Source organism: Oreochromis niloticus, linkage group LG6 (assembly GCF_001858045.2).
Source record: "Oreochromis niloticus isolate F11D_XX linkage group LG6, O_niloticus_UMD_NMBU, whole genome shotgun sequence".
Taxonomy (NCBI): Eukaryota; Metazoa; Chordata; class Actinopteri; order Cichliformes; family Cichlidae; genus Oreochromis; species Oreochromis niloticus.
The window spans coordinates 14,422,659-14,435,040 of NC_031971.2; the positions used below are offsets into that span (position 1 = coordinate 14,422,659).

At 45.1% G+C, this 12,382-nt stretch overlaps 1 protein-coding gene across 8 annotated transcripts in view; it reads right to left on the reverse strand.

Moving 5' to 3' along the window:
• fat1a (FAT atypical cadherin 1a) overlaps window positions 1-12,382 on the reverse strand; it is an 84,820-nt gene that overhangs the window by 41,633 nt on the left and 30,805 nt on the right. For all 8 annotated transcript variants that reach the window (XR_002062444.2, XR_003220639.1, XM_019360091.2 and 5 more), the window contains exons 4-5: window positions 5,715-5,776; window positions 204-533 (exon numbers count right to left, since the gene is read on the reverse strand). Coding sequence is in view for 6 of the 8 variants with exons in the window: in XM_019360091.2 (XP_019215636.1) it covers window positions 204-533; window positions 5,715-5,776 (392 nt within the window). In the remaining 2 variants the exon portion in view is untranslated. The remainder of the gene's footprint in view (window positions 1-203; window positions 534-5,714; window positions 5,777-12,382) is intronic.

A 12,382-nucleotide genomic window follows, 5' to 3' on the forward strand; every position in this document is an offset into this window, starting at 1 on the left:
GATACTACACTGCAGCTTTAAACACAAAGACGCAAAACAACAACTAAAGAACCGTGGAGACTGGAAAGCAGTTATAAAACTTGAGGGGATGAGGAGAGCACAACAATAAAGCAACACACAAGCATCTGTTGTAAAAGCGCAGTGCTCACTGAGAGACTCTGAAGCTGAGGACAGAGAGGTAGCCTGCGATTATAGATACTCACTGTAAGTATGTCGTATTCTCCTGCAGAGGAGAACTTCTTGGACGACACCAGGCCCGTCTTGGGCTCGATAAAGAATTTTCCATGTTCATCTCCATCCTCGATGCTGTATGAGATCTCAGCATTAGGTCCGTCATCACGGTCTGACGCAATCACCCGATACACCGGGTACCTCTTCATGGCTCTCTCATTCTCGGGCCTCTCCCGCTCAGGGAGTTGGATCTTGTAGATTTTCTCCAGGAACAACGGCCTGTTGTCATTCTCGTCGAGGACCTGCACGATGACGCGAACGGTGGTGGATTTTGGAGGAACGCCGTGGTCGGTGATGGTTACCTGAAAGGAAAGAAGAAAGTATCATTTGATGAGGTGAACTTTAAATCACCCTCAACAGAGCTTATCTCTTCAAGTCACAACAGCCCTAACTGAAGACAGTGAATTATATCAGCATCAATAACAGAACAGTAAGTATCCTGGGAATTTGTAAAGATAAAGACACTCTGTTACAAAACGATCATACTGCAGCCCCAAATAATTAACAAAGAAAAAAGAAAGAGGCATGCTTTTTCACTTTATTATCCTTTTCTTCCACTTCCTTTTTAGTAAGTGAACTGGCAAGCAGAACTAAAGGGATACTTTGGTTTCTTTGAGGTGGACTTTTATGAGGTACTTATAGTCAGTGAATCGCCTAAAGTAGGCTGCAGTTTAGAGAAGCAAACAGTATTGACCTAAAAAATAGTTTTCAAATTTTCACCACTAGAAAAAAAATATTATTCTGACCAAATACAATCAAAACAATCAGTTGCTGGTCTGCTCCTGTCTTGAGCCGTTATGTTTGAGTTTTTCTTTGATTTTGGTGCTTTAAAAGGTTATTTTAGACCTAAAGTGGCGTATTGAAATACCTCAGTCATACCACAGTGCATCACAAATACGCATGTTCTGCTGAGTCTGGTGGCTCTGATTACAGCCGCTTTAGTTCCCAGCTGGAAAGGACAGTTGACAGCAAAGTAGTAATGTGAAAAACAAGATAAATGCATACTGATTTGTGGCTAAGTGGCTAAAATATGTTTCTGCTAACCCCGCCTACAGCAGTATAGCCTGAGTGCATGGACTCCTGTCTGTTTCTCCAAACTAGGGTGGGTGTAGTGACAACCATCTGCTGACTACCAATACATACCCCATACAACCACATTTCAAAGAAACCAAACTATTCCTTTAAAACCAATTCCCCCTGTCAGAAAGTCTATTCTAAAAAAGAAACCAATTATCCAGCAGGAACAAGTTGTTCGGCATTCTTCTATTGCTGGAGATGGGTTAGTGCAACACTCCGGTCGTAAATTACTCCAGGGAAACATTTTTGATGCAATGAAATTATTGTGTGGAGTTACTAGATTTGGATAAACATGATTTCTTTAAAAAAAAAAAAAACATTTCATATGTGTCCTTGCAATCATGGTAAGATTGGCTTGTATGAGTGAGATAAAAAAAAATAACACCAGAGCTAATTATTTTTAATTAGCTGCACCTATTCAGTCTGGTAGCACCCGCCACACCGACTCTGCTGCTGTGTGTCAAGTATGCACACAAAGATTCTGAACTGCTAATAAACATTAAGTCTAAATGCGCTCAACTAAAGGCAGGAGGTTTTATTAAACCCCAGAAGCATTCAGTATAAAAGTCAGTGTTGAACAACTACATCATTAACATGGCCCTAATTTAAGTCCCTGCATCAAGTGTTACTGGTGGCACACTAAGGCTTTGTCATTTCTGCCGTGACATAACACATCAGTATGACTTTGGACGTTAGTGCGCACAGTCTGAGGAGCTTAATCAAAAACGAACAGTAACAGGCTGACCTAAACAAGCACAATTTTTAGAAAGTCCCAGAAAATGGGCTCGAGAGCTTTGCATCTGAGCACTGGAGGAGAAGTGACCATTTCTGTCGTCAAGCTGCAAAACGCTGTAGAAGGGCAGAACAAATGTCACAGTCATTTAAAACCATCTGCTAAGCACTTTACTAAGAGCAGTCAGGAGTCCAGGGCCAGAGACATACCATTTGGTACCATAGACTCAATTACTAAAGAAATGTGTTTTTGTTTTCCCCCTCACTGTCTGCAGCTGTCCGTGCTACTGAAATGAGCAGAATTTATGAAAGTGGATGACAAGAAACCAGAGCGTGAATACCAGAGTGTGATGGATAAACATAAACAAGGCGCTTTGTTTATGTTAAGTGCCATTTCAAATAGTCAAATGAAGTGCTACCCTATAGCTATAGCTACCCAGCTATCAATCACAATGTGCATCTCTTTGGGAAATTTACATGAAAAGCCTTTGTCTGATAATTAGGCGAGCAGACAAAAGACCGAGACGTTAGACCGGGGGCAGTCTGTCTCACAGCACAAATCCAGCACTGCTGTGAAGCTGCAACCTGACAAACTGAAGCATTCATAGAAGACAATGTACACAATAAGTTAAAGTTCTCTCTTCTCTCTAAATCCCACTCTTTCACTGTGTCTTTTGTCCTGTCTTCCTCCCCTCATCCCCAACCAATCGCAGCAGATATCTGCCCCTCCCTGAGACTGGTGCTACTGGAGCTTTCTTCCTGTTAAAAGCAAGTTTTTCCTCCCCACTGTTGCCAAATACTCGCTCATAAAGAGTTGTTTGACTCTTGGGGTTCTTTATGTATTGTAGTAGGGTCGCTGCATTGTGTTTTGGCGCTACATAAATAAAAATAAATTAAGTTGAAAATAAGATGTATATTGTCTTCATCTTAGAAGTATTTAGATAAATCGTTTAAATCGCAGAAAGAACAGCATTTCCTTAAATTCTCACTCCCGACCCCATTAACGCCTCTTCTGACAGTTTGTAACTTGGGTGATACAATCTTCTGAGAAAACCTAATTGCCAAAGACACTCAGAGCAGACTTCAGCAGATTACAGCTATAGGGGGCACAAGCTGCTGCAGCACGAATCTGGTGTAACAAGCTCCGTCTTGCAGAAAGTCATGAGTAAGCACTGTGCAAGAAAGCACACGAGGGGCAAGAAAGCCGGGCTGCTAAGTTAAAGGTTATTACAACCGGGTCAGCTATTCCTTTTTCAGGTTGTGTTGGTGGATAGAAAAAAGAACTCTGCTCTAGCTTAGATGGAGTCCATAAAAGGAGAGGAGACATCTGACATTAAACAGTTTTTTTTACATATCTGCCTATTCTTCACCCAAGGCTGTGTGTTGTCTGATCTCTGATTTGAGAATAAAGCAGGTACTAGCTATCCACAGCTGGTGAGTGGCTGTCATCTGACCTGCTTCGTGCACTCTTTACTCAGGCACCACCATCACCAAAACCAAATGGTTCCATTAGTGAGAATGTGAATGAACAAAACCATCTCCTGCTGTGTGCTACATCTGAGAAAACATAACTTAAGAAAAAGTCTGGAGCTGATTCTCCCGTCGGTTTCTGGAGCTCATATGTGAAACCAGCTTAGTGTCTTTTATCATAGACCAAGTCAGTCCATTTTGACAGTTTGTGGCCTGGATTCAATTTCCTGAAGTTAAGAGAGTAAATGGCAAAAAGTGAAGCGAGCATGTGTAAACGACTAAGGTTCTAATTGGCTGACGCACACGTACCACGATTAATGTTTTGTATGGAGATGAGCCACTGACATGTCCTGTATTAGTAAGTTTGCCACCTTGAAGATGGAACCCCAGTGACTGCCACTGCTCAACTAATGTTACACATTGTTGCTTTAAGATGGATTTAAGCTTTAAATTACCTATTTTAACACCACAATAGCTGGTTATTTATAAATAGTGTATTTTGAAAATATATGATGCGAATTTTGTTTTTGTTGTTTTATTGACATTTAATACATTTACAGATTAATCGGGACAAGTTTTTTTGCATCAGTTGTTTGTGGCATGTTTGACAGCTTTGTCAAACACGCCACAAACAACCGATGCAAGCAGTCCATTCACCTCTGCTTTTACATTATAATGTGTTCTCTACAGTCCCAGGCCTAAATCCTCGGCATGTCCTGGCATGTCCCACTTTTGCTATTTACCCACCCCCTCCTTCCTAGGATGAAGGCCTCTGATCCTGCCGCTAGAGCCCACACTCAGATCTATCAAGAGCAGCTTTGCCTTTTCTCAAATTCCCCCACTGCCTTTCTGCTTTTAGTTCTCTCTCTCTCTCTCTCTGTCTCTCTTTCACACACAGGCACACGACAACAACCAACCCCCATCCATCTCATCATAAAAGCTGAAGGCCCCCTGTGCTCCCTCCAACTCTTCTTGGCATTTGGAGCAAACAATGCTGACACAGCCCCCACCCTAATTGCTCCACATGTTCCACATGGTCCCACATGTTTGGTTTCTTCTCCTACAACAGGCTAGCACAAAAAACTTCAGCACTAGTTAGGACTTCAATTTGATTTGCTCTGCTTGCGCCCGGATGCCAAATTGTAGGGTTTAAGGGTTTGTGCTGCTGCACCAATAAAGAGCTTCCTGCTGAATTCATAATAACCTGCAACCAACATGCACAAACTTCTTAAGTTGCTATAGTTACACGGCTCTGCTTTTTTTTTTTTTGCATCAGACAGCTTCTCCAACTTCCTAATTCCAAAACCCAAATGTTGGAAGCAGCAATTTAGCTTTTACCGGAAACCACTGGCTGCAGGAGCTGTGTGTTTTCGACCTTGATAACATATAGTCCACCCACATTCAACAAATATAGTACAAAGCATTTTTTTTCTCTTACATTCAGTTCACTCGCCAGCTCCTAAAGGAATACAGTCCTCCCTTATTCCCCCACTTTTATCCCTATCATTTACTCTCAGTCATGTAATGCAATTAGTGCAGTGTAGTGTACAATCGGAGTATGAAATACGACACTGCTTAGGAACCAGATGCACCAGCACATTAAATGTCACCCAGAGCTCACTGAATTGTGTAACTTCTAACAATAATTAAAAGGCGTCAGTTCTGCTCCCCGCCACCACCGGAAACACAATTAAAAGAGCTATTATCAGCCTCGGCTCTGTGGTGAGAGAGAGCGAGGGAGGGAGCGCATGGAGCCGCGCTCAATTAAAACCCGCAAGTTTAGACGTCGGCCTGTTGGTCTGACAGCAGCTTCCTGTTCCAGCTCGCTCCATCCACGAGATGGAACAGTGGGAAGGAACAAAGCAACAGTCACCAGGATCTCCCACACGCCTCCTACCTCTCCCTCCTACCCCGTCCGGAAATCACTACAAGGAGAAATTATTCGGAAAGAGCTCTCTTGCATATCCAAGAAGATCTTTTTTTGTTGGCAACATGTGGCAGGCAGCCAAAGTTGACTGCAAATGCCAAACCACAGAGAAGGGAAAATGCCCAGCTCTCTAGTGTGATTTTTTTTTTCTTTTTTAAACTGGAGGACCGAGCACGTTGACCTTAAAGGTTTCTAATTATCATGCTGCTCATTCATTTTCACATAAATTAAAGACGGTTTCTTTAGAATTGAAAATGAGCTGAAATGCAGCGCTCACCTCGAGGATGTGCTCGTCCTGCTGCTCTCTGTCGAGTTTCCTTGAAGTTGTTGTAACCAAACCTGGAAAAGACAATCGGCAATAACAGCATTAATTATACATAAAAATACATAAACAACATAAAGATAGAATTAAGGGAAAACAAGCATTGCTCAGATTTTGCCATTTTTTTAAATACAAAATTAAAGATTATGCCACAGATAAGATAAGACCACAACTGTGACATTTAAAAAGCAGCGTGGCAGTGTGCACATAAATAATCTAACACTTGCAATTATTTGGTTGGCGCTCAACACTGGAACTTAATGATGACAGAAGAAGTAAAGTAAACCAGTTGATCTGGTGGAATTTTCATTGTCATCTAAGTGTAACTCATTGAGTTTAATTCATTTGTCAAAAAAAATCCTTCAAATTCTGTCATGATAATATCATTACTACTATTGCTATTGCAAGTGTTTAGTTATATATATATATATTACAATTCTTAACCAATAATCATGAAGAGAGCTGTGTCCAAAATGTGCTGCATGCTAATCAACCACATCGGTCTCAACGTCTCCTTTTTAAATTATAAACATGCCAAAGTTCTCAGCAAAGCAAATGTTTGACTGACCAAAGAAAAAAACAATCCTGCCACTCATTGTTGGGTGACATAGTCTAAACCCTGGTGATATGTCATCAGTCACCGTGAGTAAAGACTGCATCTGGATAAGTGCTTTCCCTGTGGTCTTCCTTGTTCCTGGCCTATTCTGTTGCCAGACAGCCCAGCATACTGTCTTATGTATGGGAAATATCACACTGACCTGAAAATAGTACCCCAACAGCAGCACAGGCTTGACACCCTACTTTTAGTTTTTCCACAAGCTGAATAATAGACAGCCAGTAAGACATCACCCGCAGGTCTGAGCACTTTCATACAAGAGGCAAAAGAGAGATCCTACTGCTATTTAAAGCCTTTCAACAGTTTTGTCGAGCACTATCACTCAGTTTAAGTAGGACGATTGATGATGTGTGACATCAATCACACGAGGGAAACCTTGTTACGCCGAGCTTTGACAAAAGTAAAAATAAAACGAGCTGGAATCTTGAGTTCCTGACTAATCCAATTTTCGATCAAATTCACAAACAAGAGAAGCAAAGAGAAGAAGAAGAAGGGGGGAAGGGTATTGCTACATTATAGGCAGCATTCTGTTCTCACTCCCAATGTAATTGCAACTTTGTAAGGACACTGAGTATAGAGTAGACATGCCAACTTCGACCGCACCATAGCTGCCTGCTTGCCACACTGCGCCTGATTAGCATAAAGCAAAGGATTTCCGAAACCCAAACCCATCAATGGCACATATGCCTGCAACAAGAATAGCAGGCCACAACTTACAGCTCCTGAAATAGCCCTCCCTAGCTCTGCGATTCGTGGATATAAGTGAGTGCTGCTTCTGCTCCCTCTTTTTATCCTCTTCTTCTTAGGCTTTATTTAATCTTCACAGTGAGCTGTAGATATATACGTCTACTGATATCTGGTCAGGGGAAAAAAGTAAGTGCAATAACACCTTTCCTCAAGCTGCAACCCATATTTTTGCTCTCCTTACCTCACGTGGTTGCATATTAATGGGCATCCAATTTAGATTTTACTTTACAGCAAAATCTTGAAGATGCACATATGAATGAGGGGCTCTAAATTAACACCTCTCTTAACCCCCCCCTCCACTCAGCAGTGTAAGATATGACACCACTAGCACTGACAAAACAAATTAAGTTTGGTAAATGTATATGAGCTGCTGGGATTACTCTTGCATGACTTCTGCAAAAGAGCACAGGATCAGCATGGGTTAGATGGGTTTGCACGCTGTAAGATTATTATCATCAAAGCAGGCCACGCTGACTAATTATTCATGTGCTTCGGCGAGGCCGGAGATGATGGATGGTAATGTTTTTAAGCTCCCCTGCGTGCTTGAGTTAGGTAACTATTCTCTCTAAGTATGTATTGTACAGCTGAATACAGATGGCATCATTAACCACATTACGTCTGGACGTGTAAGTTATAATTTCTCTGCAAATCAGCTACCTGATTGAAGCAGAGCAAGGTATCAAAAAAATCCAGCCTGTGATGTAAACGTATGCGTCCATGCCGTGCTTCTGCAGAGCAACAAACAAAGCATAACCAAATACAATGAAAAGAACAAGGAACTGGGCTTCATCCCAATCCCGCTCTGAGTTTCAGTCCTGCTTTGTAGAGACCGTCCAGAGCTACCGTCTCACAAATATCGACTCAGCAGCAGCGGGCACACGAGATGATAACTTAATGACACAAATTTAGCACCGTTGCTGGTTTCCTTTTTAGTACGAGTGCATTTTCAAAAATGGTGCATATTTTTGTTCTATTATAATCCCTCCCTTTTCTTCCGGCAGCACTGCCAAATCTGCTTGGAAAAAAAGAGGGGATGGAAGTTTTGTTTAAAAAATGAGCTAAAATGGTGCACAGGGTAAAGACCCTGTCGACCTCGACATAAAACAAAGAACTGGAACTTATATGATCTTTAATGTCAATCTTTTTCTGAACTAAGCTGAAACTGCACTGTCCAGGCTGACACATTCAGTCGCAGGGTGCATTGAAAAAGCCTTTTCACACAGTAAACAAATCCCCTTAATCATTTAGTATGAAGTCGTGCCCTTTTTCAAAGATTTTCTGATGCGTAGGATTTTAACTAATGATTATTTTCATTAACATTCAATCTTTTTTTCAGTTAATTGATTAATTGCTCGTGTTTTTCAGAGCTCAGTGTGAGCCACAAATTCAAAGTCATTCAATTTACTGTTAACAAAAGGCAAATCAGAAAACTGTCACATTGAAAAGATGCTTTTACATTTTTTTCTTCAGTAAAATGACTTTAAAGAAACTATTTACTCTCAAAGCAGATGCTTTACTTTTAATACTAATGGAGTAATCAGTGAATTCAGCTCTCCAATACAAAGGCGGTTTCAGGGCAATGCATCTTAATGAAAGTGTTTAAACTACAAGCTCATCTCGAGTTTCCTGAGCTGTCAATACTTGGTCTTAAATGTAACAGATTTCTGTGTGTGAGGGTGTTTGGTTCTCTTTCATAGCATTCGTTTCGTGTCTCACTATGGGAACGCCTCCTGCGTGACCTCATCAGAAGCTCAAATACCATTACGCCAGCCCTTACAGGCTGGCTAAGTGACGCCCATGTCAGGAGGGGCTAGCACCTCCCTATATAATAGGCTGACATAGCGTCAGATGTCATTCAAAAACCTCTTCTCGCTTCTCACAGAAGCCTGTAGACAACTGTGCTATTGGGTGCTAAGCTAAACTGTCCACAGATTCGAGTGAACAACTCGGTCGCCGGGCGCTTTGTTCCCCGCATTTCAGTTGTCCACTAGCATACAAGCAGTAGCAATACTGTTCTGTAGCTAGTGCTGGTGTCAAGTAGCAATACTTTCACCCTGGGAAGTAGCAATATTTTCCCAAAGCGAAGTAGCAACACTTTGCTAATAAAGGTACCACTAGCTTCACCATCAGGTAGCAATACCCTTCGGCGCTAGCGGTTTTTACACATTAGGTAGCAATACCTGTAGAAAAGTAGCACTACTTTTCACCCCACGCTAGCTGAGGAATAGCAATATTTTCCACACTCAGTGTCGGTCTCGCTAACGTGCGCAACCCTCTAGCTAACCATGGCTACGACTGACAACGCAGTTGCAAAACTTTGTCCTTGCGGCAAGAAGATTTCTGCCTGGGATACACACCTCGTGTGTGCGGCATGCCTGGGTTTATCTCACGCTCAGGCTGCCTTGACACCCGCACACGACTGTATCCACTGCGCGGCTTTCCCACGCAAGCTACTCCGCCGCAGGCTAGCTCGCCAGGCTAACCTGTCGGGTGGCGACCCTTTGCTGTGTGAGGCTGCTGCGGTGCAAGGAGAAATTGAGATGCCCGATGATTTGGCCGCAACGCCAGGGCCGAGCTGGGCAGAGGTAGACCCTCAGCCCATCGCGACCGCTTTCCCGTCGCTGGAGGCACACGGAGATTGTGAGTTTTTCCCCCATGCTGGAGTCACCCGGGGAGGAGATGCTAACGAGGACGGAGATGAGTCGGCTGACTCGGACCTCCTGCTGTCTGACGAGGAGGAGGAAAATTCCACCTCCTTGGCTAGCATCAGCTGGGCTGCAAAGCACTCGGCTACCGGCGAGGTTGAAAAACCGACACCGCCGTCTCCCTGGATCTCGACATGCAGGATATGTGCAAGCGCGCAGCTGCTAGGCTCAACATCCCGTGGCCCGCCATACAAACAGAGGTTGTAAAATCTCGTTTTGACGGTAAGAAATTGCCGAAGGCGAAAAAGACAGGGAAGCATGTGTTGCCTGTTTTCCCGGAGCTACTCGATGAGATAGCAGTGACGTGGAAAGCAAAACCTTACAGCGAGAAACACCCCATCGCGGGGAGCTCTCTGCTGGATTGTGAGGGGATGGAGTCTATCGGCCTCCGCCAGATGCCACAAGTGGAGCCGTTGGTAGCGAGCCATCTTCACCCGAAGACGTCTCTGTCCTCATCGGCTCCATCTCTCCCCTCCAAGACAGACCGCTTCCAGTCTAGCCTTACAGATAAGTGCTACAAGGCAGCGGCTCTGTCGGTAAGAGCCCACAACGCCTCCTCTATGCTAATGGCTTACCAAGCTGAGCTAGAAGAGGACATGACAGCTAAACCAGATACCACAGTGTGGGAAGAAATCTGTGTTATAACTGACCACGTCCTCCGCCTCCACAAGGTAGCCGTACAGGCTACTGGGAGAGCCATGGGCCTCATGGTTCTTCAGGAGCGAGCACGCTGGCTCGGGCTCACCAACCTGACGACTAAGGAAAAAGAGGAACTCCTCGACACCCCTGTCGTCCCTCAAGGTCTCTTCGGTGCGGCTGTTACATCCATGCAGAAGAGATGTGAGGAGAAAAAGAGAGATGATGAGGCTCTGAAACTCTGCCTGCCGAGGAGGGCCCAGCACGCCACTCCAGCGGCGCCGCGCCAGTCATTCGCGCAGGCAGCGTCTCACCCGGTCCCCGCTTTCAGGATCCCCAAAGTGCCTAAGACGCAGGCAGCCTCCCAAGCTGCTGGGGCTCCTAAGAATCCATGGACTCGGAAACAGTCTCCCCAGGCCAGACCTCAAGCGGCCCCTCCTCCTCCCCCCGCTGCCGCGACCGTGAGGAGGAAGAAGCGGCCGGCCTGACAGCCTCTCCTCTAGGCGAGAGCGAACCCAGTTTCCCCCCTTCATGGGCCGCTCTGCCGCCAACCAGCTCCATTCCAGAGCAAGTTCAACGGGACATGCTCCACACAGAGTGCATAACTCTGGCCGGCGTTCCTGTCACTGGACCCGCCAGAGGGAAAGAGAGCCAAAGTTCGCAGTGTTGTTTCACAAGCACTTCTCTCATGCATTCTGCATTAAGAAAGCCCCGACACGCGCATCCAGGCAGTTTGCCGAGGGCGCTGTTGAGTGTTGTAAAACACATGAAAAAATCAAACATGCTGAAAAACAGAGCAATGTCTGCCATAACGCAGCCCGTGGAGGCTCACGTTTCCACGGCTGTGATAGTGCAGATGAGCCCGTCACCTCCCTCGCCTGCGACAGAGGTGACGGGACACCGAAATGGCGTATGTTTCGCGCTACAACCACAAGGGGGCGCCAAAACGCTATCTTCGGTGGAGTGGCCAGTGAGCCCTCTGTCTCTCCACATAAAGAGCTGGGCTACCTGCACTCAGTCAGCATGGGTGCTGAGGACATTGGAAAAGGGCTACAGGCTGCAATTCAATGTCGCTCCACCACATTTCAAAGAAATCATTTACTCTCGTGCTCTGGGCGAGTCTGCCGGCTTTCTCCTGGAGGAAATTTCCAACTTGAGAGACAAAGGAGCTATAAGAGTTGTCCCTCCCGAGGAAATGCACAGCGGATTTTATTCAAGGTATTTCCTTGTGCCAAAGAAAGGGGGAGGGGGATGAGAGCCATTCTGGATCTCCGTGCCCTGAACCGGCATTTAAGGACATACAAGTTCAGGATGTTGACGCACGCCTCGCTGCTACGGTTTGTACAAGCGGGCGACTGGTTCACATCAGTCGACCTGAGGGATGCTTATTTCCACATCCCCATATATCCCCCACACCGAAAGTATCTAAGATTTGCTTTCCAGGGGATAGCATACGAGTTTGTAGTCCTGCCTTTTGGTCTCTCACTGAGCCCAAGGGTGTTTGTAAAATGCACCGAGGCAGCAGTGGCCCCGCTCAGAGAAAAGGGCATTCGGGTGGCCACATACATCGACGACTGGCTGGTGGCAGCCCCAACCCGCCAGGAAGCGGCTTGTCACACAAATGCTCTCATACACCACCTAGAGAGTTTGGGTTTCCAGATAAACATGGAAAAGAGCACATTGAAGCCAACTCAGTGCATTACTTTCATAGGGCTCAGCCTAGACTCCCTCCGGGTGAGAGCTTTTCTGTCCCCAGAGAGAACAGCGACCATGCTGTCATCACTAGCACTGTTTCGCAGAGGCAACACAGTGACCCTCAAACAGTGCCAGAGGCTGCTAGGTCTGATGGCTTCTTCTCTAGTGGCGATAACACTGGGACGCCTGCACATGAGAGGCTTTCAGCGCTGGGTGGCTCGCGG